At 41.7% G+C, this 22,000-nt stretch overlaps 1 protein-coding gene across 4 annotated transcripts in view; it reads left to right on the top strand.

Moving 5' to 3' along the window:
- The first annotated feature begins 4,464 nt into the window (after window positions 1–4,464).
- The window catches only part of TMEM131 (transmembrane protein 131), a 192,960-nt gene continuing 175,424 nt past the window's right edge, over window positions 4,465–22,000 (top strand). For 2 of the 4 annotated variants that reach the window (XM_032652122.1, XM_032652120.1), the window contains exon 1: window positions 4,465–5,086. In XM_032652122.1, coding sequence (XP_032508013.1) covers window positions 4,906–5,086 — 181 coding nt within the window. In that variant the 5' untranslated portion in view covers window positions 4,465–4,905. The remainder of the gene's footprint in view (window positions 5,087–22,000) is intronic. The other 2 variants (XM_032652121.1, XM_032652119.1) reach the window with 1 other exon arrangement.

Genomic DNA, 22,000 nt, shown 5'->3' with positions numbered 1-22,000 from the left:
AGAATGAGCAGGTTACTCTGTACATTAAAGAAGATTGTCAGTATGCTACATTTCTTCTTATTCCCTTATTGCTGTGGGCTTTATTCATACTCCGAACTAGATGAAAGAGAACTGAAAACAAAGAAAAAACAGTAGAAGTTGCAAAGGCTGGATAAATAAAGACATTGGTGGAACCCAGTTGCCTTCATTTAATTCTCCTCCTCATTTCTCCTTTGGTTCTCTCCCTCCTATGACATTTTGTACCTATCTATCTTATCCACTAAGACTTTAAGTTCCCTTGAGGGAAAGGACTATGTCTTACCGATCTTTATCTTTTGGTATTATTCATTTATTCATCCATACATCAGTCATTCCATAAGTGTTACTGAGAGCCTAATATATTCCAGAAGCTTGGGATACATCAGTGAACAAAACAGATGGAGGTGAAAGACAGATCAAGACAACACATAATGAATAAGTAAATTAAACAGTATTATAGAAAGTGATACATTTTATGGAAAAAGAAAAAATGAGCAGAGGGTCAGGAGGATTGGGACTTGGGGTTGGATATATTATTAAACTGCAGTTATTAACAATGGTGATCAGAGTACGCTTCACTAAGAAGGTGATGACAGAGCTAAGACTGGAAGGAGGTGAGAAAGTGAGCCAAGCAGGGAACTGGGGGAGGAGAAAGCACTTCAGACAGAGGGAAGAGCTGGGACATAGGCCCTGGAGAAGAAGCATCCCTGGTATGTTTGAGGAACACAATGGAGGCGAGTTCAGCTGAAATTAACTGACCCCAGGGGAGTGCAGTAGAAATGGAAGTCAAAGTTCATGGGGGGCCAGGTTGTGTAGAGCCAAGTGGGCCAGCAGAAGAGCTTTGGTTTTTACCCGGAGATGGGAGCCACTGCAGGAGGGACGGAGGTATCTTACGCTTTAAATGGTCATTCTGCTGCTCTGTGGACAATAGACCATAAACATGCAAATTTATGTCAAAAAAGAAAGCAAATACCACCAGAACTTAAAAAAATAAAATCAAAGCTGAGTTTATATACTTGTCAGGCAAGGAAACACATCAGTGAAAAAGTTTACTAATTCATGAATTGGGAAAAGTCAGGGTTTTTTAAGTGCTAGAAAGAGGAAAGGGGGTTCATGGGGGTGATGCTAATCTAAGATTGAAAGCCAGCACCCTCATAGGAAAGAACAGCGCTGGATCAAACAGGGAACTTTGTTCAATGGGCAGAAACAAGTCTTCAGTTAGGTCTAATAAGGGTCTGGCCTAGGGGTCACTCAAAGTTCACAGTCCTTTATCAGTTTCAGTTGGTTTGAACCAGTTGCGGTATAACATAGCATCCCATTTTGATATCTCCTAGGCAAAGGCTGTAAGTGGAAAATTTTCCTTTTACAGTTGGGCACAGAGAAACCTGTTAGGAAGCTCTTGCAGAAATCCAGGTAGAAGATGATGGGGCTCATCCCAGAGCATACCATGGAGGTGATGAGAAGCAGCAACTGATGGTTGGAGTTGCCCTGGAGACAGGAAAAGCTGTGGGTGGAAACGGTTTGGGGAACAGATAAGGAGTTCATGTGAGTTTCAGATGCCAAATAGATGCAGCAACAGGGACAGTGAGGTCTGGCTGGTGACGTAAAGTTCGGACTTGAAAAAGGGTATAGATGGTGTCAAATACCAGGATCCCATGTGCTGTCAACTGGTGAGCCAGTGAGATGGAGCCCTGGGGACTCCAACAGTATTTTCCCCTCCAGGTCCCAAATTTTAATTCATATATATTTTTATTACAATGAAAGTATTCTTGTACGCCTCCTCAAATATTTTGTGGAATGAAGTGGGAGTATAAATCAATGATCATTGGAACTTTCACTGTGCCTCATATAGTGTTTTAATTTCCCCCAATTTATTAGATATCATTTTACAGATAAGGAAACTGAGGCCAGAATAGTTGAGTAGTTTGCCTAGCATCATGTAGCTAATAAAGGCAGGGCTGGGATTTAAGCCCAAGTTCACCTGAGTCCCTTTTAACTCTGCTTCCGATAGTTACTAATCTGGGTAGAGAACAAAGTTGACTAGAAGGTGAGGAGTCCCAACTGTTCGTAGTTCCTGGCATGTTCCAACTTAGTGCAATAGTCTTTAAACTTGAGCATGTATCAGAATCACCCAGTGGCTTGTTAAAAGACAGACTCAGGACCTCAACCCAGAGTTTCTGATTCCACATGTCCGGGATGTGGTCTGCTAATGTGCATGTCTGATAAGTTCCCAGGTGATGCTGGTGCTGCTGGTCTGGGGAGGACACTGTGAGAACCACAGGTTTAGCCGCTTTTCACTGATTCTGCCAGTGAGATAGCCTGCCAAATGCCCAGGTCTCTCTAATTCCCCAAAGGGGATTAGAGGGGTGTCTGCTGCTAATTGGAACTTCAGAAGGGTCCTTGGTGATAATTCCTTCGCCTTTTTTTTTTCTTTTTTTTTGGCCGCACCGTGCAGCACGCGAAATCTTAGTTCCCCGACCAGGGATCGAACCCGGGCCCCAGCAGTGGAAGCTCGGAGTCTTAACCACTGGACTGCCAGGGAATTCCCAGTTCCTCCAGTTTTAACGTAGTTCTCTCCTTCCCAAGGCACACGGCTGTTGGGGGAGAGGGGATGATGGGGTGATGGCGGCTCAACTCCAGGTGCTCTCCAACACGGTTTACCAAGCTGTCCAGTAAGTTCTTCTTTTATTATTATTCTCCCAGCATTCTCGTTGCCCTTTCCTGGGAACAAACTACCATCATCACCCCTGTGACTCCCAACATCCATCAGGCACGGGGGGGGGGGGTTCAGGTATGGTGGGCCCTAAATGCTTACACAGCTATTGGGGATGGGGGGCTTAAAGAACAAGAATCCAAGCTTATAAACACACAATTAGATGCAGGGCCTTGAAAGAAGCTTGTGCAAGAGAGGGGCCCTAAAGCTTCAGCTTCATTAGCTTCATGGGAAATCAGCCTCTGATCAAACAGGTCTGTATATGTCTAGGCTCCAATTATAGCCATATGCTTAGTTCCCATGGGGCTCTTGAGCCTCAGGCTAATCAGAGGATGTGGTCGATTCCTGTGTAAGAGAACCTGAGCGTTTCATGGTTGAAGAGACTTGTCTGCCCTGAACCTGGTAGTTGGTGAAGGGCTGCTGAGTCCTTGTGCCGCACCTTGAAGGTAAGTTTTGACCCAGCTAAGGCACTCAGTTACTTATCCTTGGGCTTGATTTCTTCGGTGAGTTAAAAGCCTTCCGGATACAAACATGGAAAAGCCAACTTAGAGATAATACTAATTATTCCTATTTAATTATATCAAGAATAAAATTCGATTATATTCTGACTCTAATATTCAGAAAAGTAAAAGTGCTTTTCAAAAATCAGGGTAAGGCTATTAAAATGCAAAGTGCTTGCTTGACAAAGAAGACTGCTGCATAGGGTAGCACTTTGAGCTTCTTTTTTAAGTCTTCCTGAAATTTTATTTTCCCACGTAGTTTGTTCCAAGACGTATGAGGGGTGGACTTGGCCTTCATACAAGGATTCACTCAACAAATCCTGCTAAGCATAAGCAAACGGCTCTGTAGTTAGGGCAAGTTACTAAGATAGTTACTAAATTAGGAATTAGGGGAAGTTACTAATTGATTAAAGAGGGAGTTTGTAGCGAACAGCCACGCCCATGAAGAACCTTGACCTAAGCTGAAAAGCGCATGTAAGAGGTATGAGGTGGCTTCCCGAAGGAGACTAAAAGAGACGGCATTTGTGTTGAGCCTTGAAGGAAATATGTGAATAAAATGTCTTAAGAATTATTCCAAGACGGAGAAAGCCAGCATGAACACTGGACGCTGTTCTGAAGAACAGCCTGCCCTCTGCCTCCAGGGACACTGCTGTTTTATACACACACACACACACACACACACACACACACACACACACACATCCCAAAGGGCTTTCTCGCTGCAAAGTGGGCACAATCCAAGGAGTCCATTAAGCGTTCCTGGGTGCTGTGTCTTGAAGGATACAAAGATGAACAGAGCAGGTCCGCGTCCCCAAGGCAGCGCCTCCAGGAACTCAATCAGGCCATGGGTATTCTCGAAGCGGCTGAGAGGCGGAGGTGCGGCCAGGAGGAGTCACTGGAATGCATTTTCCGTGCTGGGCCTCGAGGTCTGGATGCGCACTCAGTCCTCTGGAAGGCTCTCGCATTGCAGTACCAGGGATGCAGGGGTTTGTCCCCTGCTCACAGCAGCGTCCCAGCCTGCCCCAGCGCCCCGCAGCCCCTCCCCGGCCCCGCCCCCGTACCAGGGCGGCTGCGCGGCCAGGCCTCCCGGTCCGCACGTGATCTCCGTCACTGCCTCCGCGAAGCCTGAACCGCCATCATAAGTCCTGGCGGCTGGGCCCTGGCCTGCCTCCCTCCTCCTCCTCCCCTGGGGGCCAGGGGTGACAGGTTGGGGGTGTGCTGCCCTCGTCCCGCCTGGCCACTGAAGCCGTGGGCCTCCGAGGGCGGGAAGACGAGTTCCGACCCACGGACCCCGGGGCGGGCAGACTGCCAGGCGGACCGCCCAGGTGACGACACGGCGGGGGCGGTGCCCAGGGCCGCGCCCCGCCCCTCGCAGGCCAGCGCCCAAAGCCCGCGGCCCGTGCCCGTTTCCAGTATGGCCGACCGCTGTACTTGACCCGCGGCCTCTCCGCTTCGACTCTCCGTAAGCGATGCAGAGGCCGAGGCCGTGACTGACACTCTTGCTCACACGCACGCACGGACCCAGACCCACGCCCGGAGTCCGAGCCCTGGGCCCAGAACCGCTCTCTCCCCCGGCGCCGCGGCCAGAGCCCGGACCACGGCTCCCGCGCCGCCGCCGCCTAGCCGAGAAGGACCGCGCCGGATCTCGAGCGCGGCGGCCCGCGGCCGGCAGGGATGGGGAAGCGGGCCGGAGGAGGAGCACCAGGAGCCGCCGCCGCCTCCACGTCCCCCGGGGCCGGTCTGGAGCCCGCGGCCAGCCGCGGCGGGGGCCCGCGGAGCGCGGCCGCCGGCTTCCTGGGAGCGCTACACCTGGTGATGACCCTCGTCGTCGCCGCGGCGCGGGCCGAGAAAGAAGGTGGGTGTCAGCCGGCCGGCATCTCCCGGGCCCGGCCCCGCGGCTGTCACCGCGCCCTCGCGGAGGCCGCTGCCGGGCTGCGGCCGGGGAGGAAGGGCCGCGGCTCTGGGCTCGGAGGGCGGCCGAGCGCGGGGCTCGGTCCGGCGCGAAGTTGCTTGGTCGAGTCCCGTCCCGAGCCGGGAACTTGCGGTTCGGATGCCAACTCGCGGCGTTGGCCGCACGGAGTTGCTCTTGTTCTCCGTGATTCCTTCCCCTCGTCTTCCCTGTTGTCTCCTGTCACTGCCGTTTCAAAACTTCCTGAGTTCTCATATATTGTTGCCACTTGGCTCACTAGGTAGGAGGGGCATATTTTTAGACTTGATTGCTGTTAATAGGCACATTTGAGGACACTTTTTTTTTTGGTTGCGGTTTTAATAGCGGCGTGCGAACAGAGCTCACTTTAAAATGTAAGAATAGCGAGACTGGTGGAAAGGCTTCAAGACAGCTTACCGAATTTTACTTTGCATTTGTTCAAACATTTTGGGAGGAGGGATCTTGTTTTTTTCAGCTTCCCTTTTCAGTATCGCTTTGCAATATTGATGATCGTTTAGCTAACAATTCTCTCTCTCTATAGTACAATTCTGCTTAGCTCTCTAGTGAGCTATTGAAAGTCTGTTTATATTTTTTACATGTTTTAAGATACTTAATTGGGTGTCATTGTCTTTAATGTGAAAGACTTTAAAAACCAATGTCAAGTTTCTAGTTTGCAAACCTTTATAATTTACAGTTAAGGGCTGACGCCTATTTTTAAAACTCTTGTTAGTATTGTATGACTGTAACACCGGTACTTCTACAGGGTTAAAAAATCATTTTGTAACCTAGAAGACCAGATCTGTAATTTTGTCATTACTACGTGTTTTTTTGAGCCTGGGGAAGTGAGTGACCACAGAGCCTTCATGAAGAAATCACTAAAAGTGAATGGTTTTTAAAAAGCTAAGCAAAACTTGTTAGTTTAGCTTCTGTTTCACACTAAACTGCCACTGCAAAGAAAATAATTTCTTGCCGCAATGACTTTAAGGTTGATGTTCTACTTTACAACTAAAGTCACTTGCTTTTTATTGTCACTGAGGGCAACAGCAGAGCAAACCAAATTAATGTTAAAGTGCAGTGTGTTTCAGTTTACTGTTCATTTTTTTGCTCAGAACAGTACATTCTCTCACTTAACTCTAAGCAACCTTAGTCTGGGTTAACATAGGTGAAAGTTATTCAGAGAATTGCCATCTGTAGAAAGGATTAATGGACAGAGGCAAGATTATTTCCTGAATAAAATATTGCTGCTTTAGGACTAGTCAGGCCTGGGGTTGTCATAGTTCATCTTTGGTTACAGATCTGCAGCTGGTTCTTGTGTGGCCATGGTGCCCAGCACAGCCTGGCATGTAGTTGGTGTCCAGTAAGTCTGAAATAGTACAGTAAGTTAATGTCTCCTTGAGTGTAAGGTAGTCCTTGGCAGGTATTGGGTCCCGCGTTTTCTCTGCCTTTGCTTACCTTGCGCAGTGCCAGGCACACAGTAGGCATTTAACATTTGTTTGAGTGAGTGATTATACTCATGGGTCATTAGCACAGGGAAATAAAATGATTGAGTCAGTAAAACATTAAGTTTGTATTGTCATCCTGCTGCTTATTTTTCCAAGAGCCATTTTATGTGCTAATTCTCAGTGTATACTTAAGTAAACAAATCCCTTGTTTGAGAAATGTCAGCCTAGGTTATATTTGCCAGTTTCCCTTTTGTATGGTTTATAAGTTTTAATACACCTCTTCTAATACCCGTAAATGTAAGGGTTAAGGGAGGAGAATACGTGCCAGGGTGTACAAGGATGAAAAGATGTGGTCGAATCAGCCAGAGGTCCTGGCAGAATCAGACACCTTTTGTGGCCCATGTTTTGTCTGGATGAACAATTTGGATGGAGAAATTAGCTATTCAAGGTATTGATGGTAATTATTACTAATATAGAACACAAGGACTCTGTCCATCATAAATGGATCTGGCTCTAATCAAATATTCCATGAAGGTAGCTCCAAAAATGGCCAGTGCTCTCAGCCTCCTTGCTGACCAGATTCTGGTAGTTTTTGTTTGAGTAGTAGTGAGATTGACTTTCTTCCATGAATGTGATACTGCAAATTTGGCACCATTCACCCCGCAAAGGATGCTGTTGGGTTTTTTTTTTCCAGAAAATCTGGGCAGATTTCTGAAGGTGGCTGAGTTCACTTTGTCCATTTGCATCCTGAGGACTTTTTGTGTTTATTTTGGCAGTATAAACCAGCATAATTTTTCGAAGTTAAGGCTCACCTGCAAGTTTAACGATGTTTCTCTGGGCACTTTGTGTTTTAGTGTATTTCTGTTGCAGCAGAATCTCACTGAAGAATCCTCAAAACAAAATAAAACTCACTGTGTTCGGAAGGAAAGCAGCAGAAATAGCTAGATTACCTAATGCAGTTTTTCATGTTTGGACTAGGTGTTGTTAATTTTAAGTCAGAAGCGTGAACCATTCTTTGTCTTAACATCCTGTATGTCTTAACACTCCTATATCTTAACATTTGTCTTCACTGATCTATGGGGGTGTGTTTCACTAGTCCAGAGAAAAGGGACCTTTGAAGATGTTTTGACTCTGCTCTACAGTTTGTAAGGACCTCTGAAAGAGTTGCCAGAGGTGGAAGTTACTGTAATTACTACAACTAACTTGCTTATTCTGGATTGGTGTCAAGATTTTTCTTGAAGCTAAGATCTAGATATTAAGAAGAATGAAAATAGGGGTGTGTGTGTGTAATGAAAATATATTAAAATATATATAGTGAAGATACGTGTGTACATCTTAAACGTATAACTTTTAGTGGTATTTTTATTTGTAAATCAGCCCATTCATTATTACAAGCAAATAAGAGCTTTTGAAAAAAAGCATCATATATCATGTATAATATAGTTTCGTTGTGAAATGTGTTTTTGGAGGGCATGGTTGTCTTTTAACTTATTATGAATGAAGAGCTACATTTTATGCATCTAGTAAATATAAAGGATAAATTTTCAGGAATGTGATTGTTTTAGTCTGTGACAACTTATATTTGTGTCACATGTTTTATCATTAATTGGCGATTTATGGCAGGGCAAAGTTTGACAGTCTTTCTTAGGACTTTTAAATTTGTCTACCAGATACTTCAGTTTCGTGCACAAATTAAAGCTGTATTTGTGACAGAAGTGCAGAAGGAGGGTACAAAAGTGTTCTCTCTCCAAAGCATATGGACAAAGTGCTTAGGAATAAAGGCCAGAAGAAAAGAGATAAAAAACCTAATTTGATTAGGTTTTTTGTCTTAGGATGGTAGAATTGATCAGGAGCGGTATTTGCTTTCTTCTAATCAAATTATTACTTCATAATGTAAAAATGTTTTTTAAGAGTGATTTTCTTAAGAGTGAAATGTTTTAATCCTTGCATGGGGGTAGCGTGATTACTTTTTAATTTAGGGCCTAGTAAGTAGAATATTCATTCATAGTGCTTCACTAAAGAACTTGCGTTGCTTGCTTTTACAAAAAGCTGTTTGCTACTGCCTGGATCCTTGGAATCCTCTAGTTGGAAAAAGTGTGTTGTCTTTCTCTCGCTAAGGACAGTTTTGCTCCTCTTTGCAATGCTTGCAGCCATCCCCATAGACACCTGCCCAAAAAATCAGCTTTTGGGAGTAGGTGTGAAATCATCTAATTTGTTATCATCCAGAGTAGTAATAAGCAAAGCTACTCTTGGGGGAAAATGAAATCATTGTTGGTGCTTTTGATCTTTTAGAAATTCTCCTTCATCTGCATGGAGCTTGAGCTTTCTGATTGTCCTTGTCACACTGAGAGGCCTTTTTTCTCTGGCTGAAGTTTTCCTTATCTGCTGTAAGCAGCGTCAGGCACTGTTGATAGCTGCTTCTTGGAACTTTTCTTCCTTCGTCTCTGTGACTTCGTACTTCTTGGTTATCATCCTGCCCTGTTGTCAGTCGCTGCTCTGCAGCTGCCCGTTGGCTGTCTTCCTTCTCATGCACATCTGGCCACCAGCACACGCTGCACATGTCCAGAGCAGAATTCTCTGGCGCTACCTCTGGTTTCCCGGTTTTTATTAATGCCATGATTATTCTCTCTGCCACGTTGGTCTCGATTTTGACCGTTTACCGAGTAGCATCAGTGTCTGTTAACTTTCTTGGGCAGCTCTCCTACCGCCTCCGGCCTCCTGCCTGGGGCACTGCCCTACGCCCTCTCACTTCCCAACTCTCTCCACTTCTCTAAAGTCCTGCAGTCCCCTCTCTCAATTTGCATCGTCTTTGTTACTCAGCTGTTATTCATTTTGACACTTAATCATATACTGCCTTGTTTAGCTCCTTAAATTGTTTTATGGGTGTCATTCTTCACCCAGTCTGGAATTTCTATGGGGCAGAACCTCTATCAACATCTGCAGTATGTATTAATACATAACAGGCATTCAGTTTTAAACAGAGGGCTGCCGAGAATGACCTTATCCTCCCCTTCTCATATCTGAAACCTGGATTGGGAGTCCACAGTACAGGTAAAACTCTGAACTTGGATGCAGGTGTTAGCAATTCTGCTACAGTAAGACATAGGGCAACAATACTTTTTTCTTCCCTACATGTTGCTTTCTATTGTAACTAAAGTGAGTAACATATACTTATCTAAACCATCACTTTCGTTACTTTTAGATTTTAATATTTCACATCCTCATAAAGCCCCAATTTATAGATCATGAAGCAAGCGCAGAGAAATTAAGTAATATTCCCAAGGTGACAGAGCTGGTAGGTAGTTGAGCTAGGGTTCCCTTGCAAGCCATCTCTCCCGAGTCGAGCGGCTTAATCCTGAATGAGTACTTAAGGTAGTAGATTCTCTTGTATACCAGCTGGATAAAGAACAGTCCTGCCAGTTCATGCAAAACCAATGTGTTAAGTATTCAAGTGAGGTGAATTTTTTTTTTTAACAACTGTAAACATCTATATCACTTTCTATTAACTTCTTAACCATTAAAATGATCACAGGCCATCTGGATCATGCACATTCTTAAAAGGAAACCAAGGCAATTCATGAATGGATGATCCATGGAGCAGGTATTTGGTATTAGAAGCCCCGACTCGACTCTTAGCTCTCGATGATTTAGGTACCTGGTATATTGCTTAGGTTGAAATTACGCTGCATTCTGTGAATTCATGTACTTCTTAGTTCTAGATTGGTGCGACAAGTTAGTGTAGACATGTGGAATAGTCTCAGAAACTGGCCCTGTCTTCAGAGGAAATGGAGATAATCCAAAGGCTTGTAGTGGCATCAGCTTTTGACAGTGGTGAAATCTCTTTCAGACTTCTGTGAGAAGTCTAGGAGCTCCAGAAGTTCATCTCTGGTGCTTTTGTTCATTCTTATGAAGGTGTTTTTGGATTAGGCGGTCATTATCATCCGTAGTAGATCAGTTTTTCTTTCATTCCTTTGTGATTGCTTTAGAAAGATTTTTAGAAAACTATAACTCTTGATTCATTTTGTTGAATATAGCACTTAGGGCAAAGGTCTGAAAAATGTCTAAGGTCTAAGAAGATCCTTGACATGGTCTGTCATGATAGAGCATCAGACTCATTTTATTTATTTCTATATATAATTGTGGTAAAAAATAAAACACATAAAATTTACCATCTTAACCTTTTTTTTTTTGGCTGCGTGGCATGTGGGTTCCTAGTTCCCCAACCGGGGATCGAACCCGTGCCCCGTGCATTGGGAACGTGGAGGCTTAACTACTGATCAGCCAGGAATTCCCTGCATCTTAACCATTTTTAAGTGTATAGTTCAGTAATATCAAGTATATTCACATTGTTGGGCAATGGGTCTCCAGAACTTCTTCATCTTGCAAAACTGATACTCTCTACCCGTTAAACAGCAACTCCCCATTTTTCTCTTGCACCCAGCCCCTGGAAGCCACTATTCGACTTTCTGTTTTTTTGTGAATTTGATTCCTTTAGATACGTTATATCGTGGAATCATGCAGGATTTAACTTTTTGTGACTGGCTTAGTTCACTTAGCATATCGTCCTCAAGGTTCATCATGTCGTAGCATGTGATGGAACGTCTTTCCTTTTTAAGGCTGAATAATCTGTTGTGTATATATATATATAATTATATATATGATATATATATTTACAAAATATATATAATATATATTTATATAAAGATATATATTTATAAAATGTATATATTTATATAATTATATATATATATACACGCACACATATATATATCATTTTTCCATTTTGTTTATCCATTTGTTTATCCATTGCCAATGGACATTTGGGTTGCTTCCACTTCTTGGCTATTGGGAATAGTACTGCTGTGAACGTGGGTGGGCAAATGTGTCTTTGAGATCTTGCTTTTACTTCTTTTAGGTATATACCCAGAAGTGGGATTGCTAGATCATATAGTACTTCTATTTTTAATTTGTTGAGCAACTGCCATACTGTTTTCCATTACAGCTGCACCATTTTACAGTTCCACCAACAGTACACAAAGATTTAGTTTCTTCACATCCTCACCAACACTTCTTTCTTTTTCTTTTTAATAGTGGCCATCCTAATAGATGTGAGGTGATATCTCATTGTGGTTTTGATTTGCATTTCAGTAATAATTAGTGATATTGAGCATCTTTTCTTTTTTTTTTAAGGCTTATTTTATTTAATTATTTTTGGCTGTGTTGGGTCTTCATTGCTGCGCGAGGGCTTTTTCTAGTTGCGGCGAGCAGGGGCTACTCTTCCTTGCAGCGCGTGGCCTTCTCGTTTCAGTGGCTTCTCTTGTTGCAGAGCATGGGCTCTAGGCACGTGGGCTTCAGTAGTTGTGGCACGCGGACTCAGTAGTTGTGGCTCATGTGCCCTAGAGCACAGGCTCAGTAGTTGCAGCTCATGGGTTTAGTTGCTCCACAGCATGTGGGATCCTCCTGGACCAGGGCTTGAACCCATGTCCCCTGCATTGGCAGGCAGACTCCCAGCCACTGTGCCACCAGGGAAGTCCCAAGCATCTTTTCATATGCTTGTTGGCCATTTGTATATCCTTTTTGGAGAAATATTTATTCAAGTCCTTTGCCCATTTTTTAATTGGGTTATTTTTGTTGTTGAGTTGTAGTAGTTCTTTATATATTCTGGATATTATCCCCTTATCAGATAGATGATTTGCAAATGTTTTCTCCTATTTTGTAGGTTGCCTTTTAGGGTTGTATTCTTTGATGCACAGAAGTTTTTAAGTCTGATGTAGTCTATTTGTCTATTTTTGTTTTTGTTGCCTGTGCTCTTAATGTCATATCCAAGAAAACATTGCCAAATCCAATGTCATGAAGCTTTTCCCTGTAGTATTTTCTTCTAGGAGTTTTACAGTTTGGGGTCTTAATTTTGATATTCATTATGAGTTACTTTTTGTATATGATGTAAGATAAGGTTCCAAATTCATTCTTTTGCATGTGGATGTCCAGTTTTCCCAGCACCATATGTTGAAGAGACCATCCTTTCCCCATTCAGTTGTCTTGGAACCCTTGTATAAAGATCATGTGACCATGTACATGGGAGTTTATTTCTGGGCTCTCTATTCTATTCCATTGGTCTATTAATCTCTCTTTATACTAGTACCACACTGTTTTGATTACTCTAGCTTTGTTATTTGTTTTGAAATCAGTGTGAGACCTCAACTTTTGTTCTTTTCTTTCAGGATTGGCTATTGGGTTCCCTTGATATTCCATATGGATTTTTTTTTTTAACCTCTTTATTGGAGTATAATTGCTTTACAATGGTGTGTTAGTTTCTGCTTTATAACAAAGTGAATCAGCTATACATATACCTGTATTGCCATATCTCCTCCCTCTTGCATCTCCCTCCCACCCTCCCTATCCCACCCCTCTAGGTGGTCACAGAGCACTGAGCTGATCTCCCTGTGCTATGTGGCTGCTTCCCACTAGCTATCTGTTTTACATTTGGTAGTGTATATATGTCCATGCCACTCTCTCACTTCGTCCCAGCTTACCCCTCCCCCTCCCTGTGTCCTCAAGTCCATTCTCTACATCTGCATCTTTATTCCTGTCCTGCCCCTAGGTTCTTCAGAACCTTTTTTTTTTTTTTTTTTGATTCCATATATATGTGTTAGCATACAATATTTGTTTTCCTCTTTCTGACTTACTTCACTCTGTATGACAGACTCTAGGTCCATCTACCTCACTACAAATAACTCAATTTCGTTTCTTTTTATGGCTGAGTAATATCCATTGTGTATATGTGCCACATCTTCTTTATCCATTCATCTGTTGATGGAGACTTAAGTTACTTCCATGTCCTGGCTATTGTAAATAGAGCTGAAGTGAACATAGTGGTACATGACTCTTTTTCAATTATGGTTTTCTCAGGGTCCATATGGATTTTAGGATGGATTTTTCTATATATGCAAAAAATGCTATTGTGGTTTTGATAGGTTTTGCATTGAACCTGTAGATTGTTTTGGGTAATATTGATATCTTAATATTACGTCTTGCAATCCATGAACATGGGATGTCTTTCCACTTATGTGTGTCCTATTTTATTTCAGCAGTGTCTTGTAGCTTTCAGCGTACAAGTCTTTCACCTCCTTGGTTATTAGATTTATTCCTAGATGTTTTATTTTTTTTTGATGCTATTGTAAATCACACCTGCATTGTATGACTAAGGGTTGTGAACTAGTTTTTGATAAAAGAAACATGGTCTGCTTTTGAAACAAAAAATTCTGCAAGCTTAAGGTAGTTCCTTAGATTATTTGCCTATAAAATGAAATGTATTTTAAGCCTCTTAAGTTCTAACAATTTGTGACTATTTTCTTAATCAGTTTTGATTATAAAATGATGTGACAGTCTAACTTTGGTTCTTAAGAACTACTTTTTTTCCTGTGTAGTTACAGTATACATTTGAATCAAAACATGTGCTAATAAAAACCTATCTCAGCAGTAAATTTGAGATGTAGCCTAAGCCAACTCTCTTGGTACAAAGTAATTAGGGTTTGCATTCATGGTGTGGCCCAGGCGCTACTTAGATTTTATTTGGAGGGGAATGAGTAAATTGGAAGCAGAAGATTTTCCTAGGAAATTGTTTCTGGTACAAAGATGCTTTCTAAGACTTTACTTATAAAGAGCTTTGAAATAAGGTTCAAATTTGTCATTCTAGATTTTTACTTGGTGTCTAAGCAGTGTCTAAGAGAGGGTGGTGTGCTTTTCTAACTGGGTCACTTTTAAAAAGTGCTTCCATGAATTTGTGACATGGGCTTGTGTGAAGTATTGCTTCTTGATTTGAAAATGGATAATGGAGTAGTGGTTAGCACTATCAAGAGGTAATGTCTCTTTTTGGGGCTAGTTCAGCAGTAGTTATGTTTCACGGGTAAGGGAGTTATTTCATATTTAGAAGTTTACCTCATTGTACTGGGGGCTTCTCTTGGGTTATGGCTGGACTCGAAAATAGGTTACTGAGAATAGTGTTGACAAGAGAGGAAAGTAAGAAGGGAGCAGGCTGGCAATTAGATCTGATTTTATTGGAATCCTAGAGATTCTTGTAAATAGAAAATAATTTCTGAATATTGTCAGTTTCTTCCCAGCTGCATCTGGGTTAATTTATACTTGTATAGGATCTTGAGCTTCTGAAAGTTAAGGACTAGGTCATATTCTTCCTGGACCTAGCATTTTAAGGAGTTCAACACATTGAGTTCTGTCTTGGTAGGAGAAGCAGTAAACCATAAAGATGGTCATAAAGATGAACCAGAATGAAGAAAAAGTATTTATGAAATGATAATATTTATACAAGTTTGATATTGTACCATTTCAGGAATGTATTATGTAAGCAGTTATTGCCTATAATTGGTAATGTCTAGAATTACTTGATGATGATTGCTAATGTTTATCAAGTTCTTTCTTTGTGTCAGGCACTGTGCTGATTGCTTTGCATGCCTTACCTCTTTTAATCCTCACATTAATGTTGTGCGGGGCCACAGTCCTTCTTCCTTCTTCTCCTAAATCTCTTTGTTCTTGGCTACAATTCCTCTGTGGCTGTCAGTACTGCTGGGGGTTGCTTGTTTGTGAGAGTATAATAAAGGATTTTAATTTCCGATAAAATGAGACAGTGTAGTATATAATAGTTTTTCTTGTGCATACGACTTAGAGGTCAGTTTGAGAAAACTTCTTAATTTCACACAAAAAATTCATGTTGGTTGTAAAAATGAAACATAAAATATGGATGAGTAAATTGAGAAAAATTTCTGTAATCTGTCAGGTAGAAAGAACCAACATCAGTCATCATCTCCCTTTCTTCTCCCCCGTTTTTCTCCCCTCTACTCCCCATTTAAAAAATAGATGTTGCCAACATTGCCTTTGAAGAAAACTATCAATTCATATATTTCAACAATACTGTGTGAGCGTGCCCACTTTCCCACGTTGGCTGTTATCCTTCTTTTAAGTCCTTGCCCACTTGGCAATAAAAGACATCCCTTTGTTTAATTGATTTTAAAAAATTGCTAGTGTTTCTTAGGCATGGTTTCATACCAGGTTGAGTGATGCACTTAGGTGTAAGATGTATCTCAAGTTCAGAGAGAGGAGGGTTAGAGCTCCAGCTGGGGTACTAAGATCACATAACCTTGAGAAATTCTGGGTGACGCAAGGCAGTGTTCTATTTATGGACCTAAGTCAAAGTGTGCATCAACAAGGAAGGATTTCTGGGAACCACCATTCCACTGTGCATGGCAAGGAGATGGGGTAGGAAGAACATACCAAACTCACCCCGTGAGTTATCTAAGTTAATGAGAGAGAAGTCCACAAGAGGTAGGAAGTTGAGAAGTAGAAATAGTGGTTCAGAGTGTGGGTCTGGGCTCTGGCCATCTCCTGCTTTCTGGCGATGTGACTGTAGGTAATTAGCATTAACCACTGTCTATCTCAGGTTCACTATCCATAGAGTAGGGGTAATAATAGCACCTCTCTCATGGAGTTATTGCAGAGATTTACCAAGGTCATGGGTGTCAAGCCCTTAGCACAGTGCCTGGCACATTAAAAAAAAAAAATTGCTGGTAAGACTGAACTCCTTTACACTTCTGCTGGCTGTTTGTATTTCTTTTGTGTTGTTTGGTCACATCTTTGTCAATCTTTCTGTTGGTGTTTGAATTTTTCTTTTTGACTTAAATGAACAATTAAGGGTTTCATATTTTTCCAAGTTTCCATTTGCATTTTTATTTTTTACTTTTCTATTTATTATTATTATTTAAAAATGTATTGGCCAAATCTGTCACTGTTTTCTTTATAATAGAATTTTTATAACTGTAGTCATGAGAGATAGTATTCTGTTTTCTTGTAATGTCTACTTTTGGTAATAGAGAAATACTGGCCTCATAGAAATAGTTGAGAGGTATTTTTTCCTTTTTAGTTTTTTGAAAGAGTCAGCGTGGAATTGGTGTTATTTTCCCCATAATATGTGGTTACCAATCAAAGACAATTGAAACCATCTGGGCCGGGAATTTTTTTTTTGTGGGTTTTTTTTTTTTTTTTAGTTATAATCTCAGCGTTTAAGATACAGGGCTGTTTAGGTTATCTGTCTTTTTCTGAGTGAGCTTTGGTAATTAAAATCTTTCAAAGAATTTGTCTACTTCATTTAAGTCATTAGATTTATTGAAAAAGTGGTACATAGTGTTCTCCTATTTCTTGAATATTTGTAGAATCTGTAGTAGTGACACTTCTCTCATTCCTGATATTTATAACTTGTGTCTTTTCTAATTTTTCTTGATCTGGCTAAAGGTTTATTAATTTTAATATTCTTCTGGCAAACAGATTTCAGGGTTTTTTTGCTCCCTATTAATCTCTCTCTGTCTATTTCTGCTAAGATTTTTATTATTGCCTTTCTTCTGCTTACTTCATTACTTCTAGTTTTTTTTTTTTTTTGCGGTACGCCAGCCTCTCACTGTTGTGGCCTCTCCCGTTGCGGAGGACAGGCTCCGGACGCGCAGGCTCAGCGGCCATGGCTCACGGGCCCAGCCGCTCCGCGGCATGTGGGATCCACCGGGACCGGGGCATAAACCCCTGTCCCCTGCATCGGCAGGCGGACTCTCAACCACTGCGCCACCAGGGAAGCCCTTACTTCTAGTTTTTAAGGTGGAAACTGAGATCTTTGATTTTGAGGCCTTTGGGGATTTACCAGGGATCTTTTTGTTATTGAGCTCTAACAATACGTTGTTATGATTTTTGTTTAAACTGTCAATGATATTTTAAAAATTTCCTCTGTGTGTGAATATACATGTATATACATTTATTTGTATATGTTTATATATATTTACATTTAGTTTATATAATTACTTATAGTTACCATTTCTAGTGATTTTCATTCTTTTGTATATTTCCACCTGGTATCATTTTCTTCTTGAAAGGTTTCCTTTAACATTTCTTTTTTTTTTTTGCGGTATGCGGGCCTCTCAGTGTTGTGGCCTCTCCCGTTGTGGAGCACAGGCTCCGGACGCGCAGGCTAAGCGGCCATGGCTCACGGGCCCACCCGCTCCGCGCAAGTGGGATCTTCCCGGACCGGGGCATGAACTCGCGTCCCCTGCATCGGCAGGCGGACTCTCAACCACTGCGCCACCAGGGAAGCCCTCCTTTAACATTTCTTGAAGTGTGTATCTGCTAATAATGATTTCTTTCATCTTTTATATGTCTGAAAATGTCTTTATTTTGCTTTTATTTTCAAAAATATTTTTGCTATGTATAGAATTATAGGTTGATATGTTTATTTCATATGTGAAGTGTCTACCTTCACTTTCTTCTTCCTTTCACTGTTTCCCACGAGACATTTGATGTCATCTTTATCTTTGTTCCTCTGTATGTAATATATCTCTTTTGATAAATTTAAGATTTCATTTTTGTCACTTTTTTGAGCAATTTGATTTGATGTCTGTTGGTATAGTTTTTTTTCATGTTTCATGTTTGTTGAACTTCTTGATCTATGGATTTATAGTTTTCATTAAGTTTGGGAAATTTTCAGCTATTATTTCTTTGACTCTTTTTCCTGTCCTCCTCTCCTCAAACCCAATTTGGGTACTCTAGGTATTCGTGTATTAGGCAGCTTGAAGTTGTTCCCACAGCTCACTGTACTACTTAGTTTTTGCATTTTTCATTGTGTTTCATTTTGGTTGTTATTGCTATGCCTTGATTCAAGTTCATCAGTCTTTTCTTTTGCAGTGTCTAATCTGCCATTAATCCCATCCAGTGTATCTTTCATCTCATACATTATATCAGTAGTTTTCATCTGTAAAAGTGTGATTTCAGTCTTTTTTATATCTTTTATTTCTCTGCTTATTAACTTAGCATATGGAACACATTTATAATACTTTTTAAATTGCTCTGTCAGCTGACTCTAACCTCTGTGCCGGTTCTAGGTAGGTTTCAGTTGATTGTTCTCCTGGTAGTTGATGTTTTCTTACCTCTTTGTGTGCTTGGTGATTCTTAATTGGATGCCAGACATTTCAGATTTTACTTTGTTGGGTGCTGTTGTTTTGGCTTCAGAAAAATACTCTTGAGCTTTGTTCTCAGATGCAGTTAAGTTAATTGGAAACCAGTTTGATCTTTTTTGCGTCTTGCTTCTAAGATTTGTTAGGTGGGTCAGGGGCAGGGCTCAGGCTCGGATCAGTTATTTTCCACAGCTGAGGCAAGACCTCCCTGAGTCCTCTATCCAAAAGCCTGGTGGGAACAGGCACTGTAACTGGTTCTGTGAGTGCCCAGCACTGTTCGCTCTAATCCTTTTGGGTAGTTATTTCCCAGTTTAGGTACTGATCAGTACTTTGCTGAGTACGGTGACCCTCTGTAGTTCTCTGTGTGGCTCTCTCTTTTATGATATTCTGTCCTATGAACTCTCACTGCCTTGGTTTCCTTGGACTCTCAGCTCTGTCTCATCAAGTCACAGAGTCCACCAGACTCTATCACAGCTTCCCCTCCCTGTGGCCTAGTAAATCAAGGCAGTGAGCCGATTATAGGGCTTGCCTTGTTTGTTTCCCATCTCTTAGAGATTGTTTTCTTCATTGACTGATATTTAGGGTCTGAAAACTTATCATTTCATGTATTTTGTCTGAGTCTTTGGTTGTTTCAGGTGGGAGGGTATGGTCCCTGTTACTCCTTCATGCCCAGACGTAGAAGTCTAGACATCTGTATCAGTTATTATTCTCCAGTATAGCCAACGTTGTTATTTTTAGGTGTTATTCCCAAACCTGTTGCTACAGAAAAAGTTTTGGTGATTTCAGATCAGATAGCGTATTAGTATCCTATTGCTGCTGTAAGAAATAACCACAAGCTTGGTGGCTTAAAAGAACACTAATTAATTATCCTACAGTTCTGGAGATCAGAAGTCTGAAATGGATGCCACAGGCTAAAATTAGGGTGTTGGTAGGGCCACGTCCTTTATGGAGGCTCAAGGGGAGAAACTGTTTGCTTGACTTTTCAAGCTTCTTGAGAGGCTGCCACATGCCTTGGCTTCAGCCAGGTCCTTCTTATGCTGCCATCTCTCTGGTCCTCCCTTTTCTGCTTCCCTCTTACACTTTTACAGATATTGGGCCAACCCAGATAATCCAGAATAACCTTATTATCTTAAAGTCAGCTGATTGCAATCTTAATTCCATCTGCAACCTTAATTCGCTTTTGCTTTGTGACCTAACATATTCACAGGTTCCTGAGATTAGGACATTGACGTCTAGTGGAGGGGGAGCATCATTCTGCCTGCCAGAGATAGATGGCTTTCAGCCATCCTTCTCATCTGCTGCACACGTTTTTCTTTCTTTTTATGGTGAAGAAAAATGATCTACTAAGGATTTTCTTCTTAACCTACACACATTAAAAAAAATTATTAGAAACAGTGAAACTCTGTAAACCTACATTTTAAAAAATGTGTTGTATATAGCTTGTCTACCATACATAATATTTAGAGGTAGTTTATTTTAATTTAAGATACAATTCATATATTTTTGTGGTTTACTTGCTCAACTTGTGAATTGAGAACTTTTCAGCTTGTCGTATCTGGCAATCTGTAAAAACTTCTGAAGTGTGTGAAGTATTGCCACAAATGTAATTTTAGGCAGGTGTCAACCTACCTTATATTTCAATATTTTTTTTCTCTTAAAATCGTATAATAGTACCTCTGTTCCCACCTCCTACCCCCACACACTCTTATCACAGTTCACTTCTTGTGTTGTTGCTTTTTATCATGTATAACAGCCTCAACTGGCTGAACATCTGTTCTTCCACCTGGCTGGGTTCTGCCTAGGGTCTCGTGCCTGGTAAATAGACAAGGTGAAGGCTTTGCAGATGGATGACTTTTCTTCACAAATTAGTTTATCATTTACTAGCTGTTTGTGTCTTGGGGACAAATTATTTAATTGTGGACTTTTCTCATCTATAAAATTGGAGCACACATGTTTAATAGAGTTGTTAGGCACTTTACGTAGGTACTCAAATGTTAGTTTTTGATATCTTTACAGAGAAGACTTCCTACCTTAAATTTTTTCTTCTTTTTCTAGGCTGTTTCCTCTGGCCTGCATCTCTTATTTTCATCTTTCCACCACTCCCCCCCAGGTAAAGAAACTGTGCCTGGAGCTTTTGTCTCTTGGATCAGTTCTCAATTCCCTCTTGCCCCTTACTGAGCAGGGAAAGCCCAAGGACAAGGGAAGCCCAAGGACACACCCCAGACAGGTAGCCATTTCTTTAAGGTGTCGTGTTTTATTTGAATGATATATGCAAATTTTACATTCCATTCCATGCTGAAAACAATTTTTCCTAAGTGAATATTCCTGGAAGATATTTCATGTTTCCTACTTCTTGTTCACAGCTGTCCATTCCTGGAAGTACTTTTTTTTTTTTTTTTTTTGCGGTACGCAGGCCTCTCACTGTTGTGGCCTCTCCCGTTGCGGAGCACAGGCTCTGGACGCGCAGGCTCAGCGGCCATGGCTCACGGGCCCAGCTGCTCTGTGGCATGTGGGATCTTCCCGGACCGGGGCACGAACCCGTGTCCCCGGCATCGGCAGGAGGACTCTCAACCACTGCGCCACCAAGGAAGCCCCTGGAAGTACTTTTTAACTGGCTACAGCAGCGCTATTAAGGTAGTTCTCAGTCAACAAGGAGAAAGGAATGGAATGTTGCCAGGGTCTTGGTTTGCAGCGGTGGACTAACCTGGACCCTCGCGTTCCTGCACAACTTAGCATTGGACAAGTTATGAAAGGCGCTGAGTAAAATTTAGAGAAGTGGACGATTCTCCATCCCTTACGGTAACACCAGGCAGTCCACTGTTGCAAGACAGACTGCTTTGGAAGTGAAGGCACGTGATGGCCACCAGCTCCTTGTGGGAGAAAGGGTTTGGCTTTCAGTTTCATAGGTCTGTTCCTGTAGATTCTTACTACATCAGTTTCTTTTTTTCCTTTTTTTTTTTTAAAATTTGAGCAGGTTGTATACAGTGATATATGAGTAATTTTCACCAGATGGGTATGTAGATACGTTTCTGAATCATTGCAGAATGAGTACTCCAAGACTTTGGAATATCTATGCAGAAAGATACATTCAGAAATATCAGAGAAGGCCTGAAAGTGTCATTCATTAGATTTTGAAAAGGAGATGTTTTCAAAAATGTAAGCTAGGCATTTGGGTGTCTGCAGACAGAGTTAGGGGAAGAAAGAAGTAACAGGCTAGTGGAGGGAGGTCTGTGGAAAGAGTTGGATGGGTGGCAGAAAGACTAAATAAGGTGAGCTCGGCCTGGGGCCTGGAAGAAACTAGTAATAAAGCAACATTGTCTGTCTAACCTCCCCACCACGCCACCTCCAGGGGGCTGGTCTTAAGATGTACAGGGTTATTTCTCTTCAGAGCCTTTGTACAA

Source organism: Phocoena sinus, chromosome 13, assembly GCF_008692025.1.
Source record: "Phocoena sinus isolate mPhoSin1 chromosome 13, mPhoSin1.pri, whole genome shotgun sequence".
NCBI classification, from domain to species: Eukaryota; Metazoa; Chordata; class Mammalia; order Artiodactyla; family Phocoenidae; genus Phocoena; species Phocoena sinus.
The sequence above is the reverse complement of the archived record's forward strand: the minus strand, read 5'-3'. Positions and strand labels throughout refer to the sequence as shown.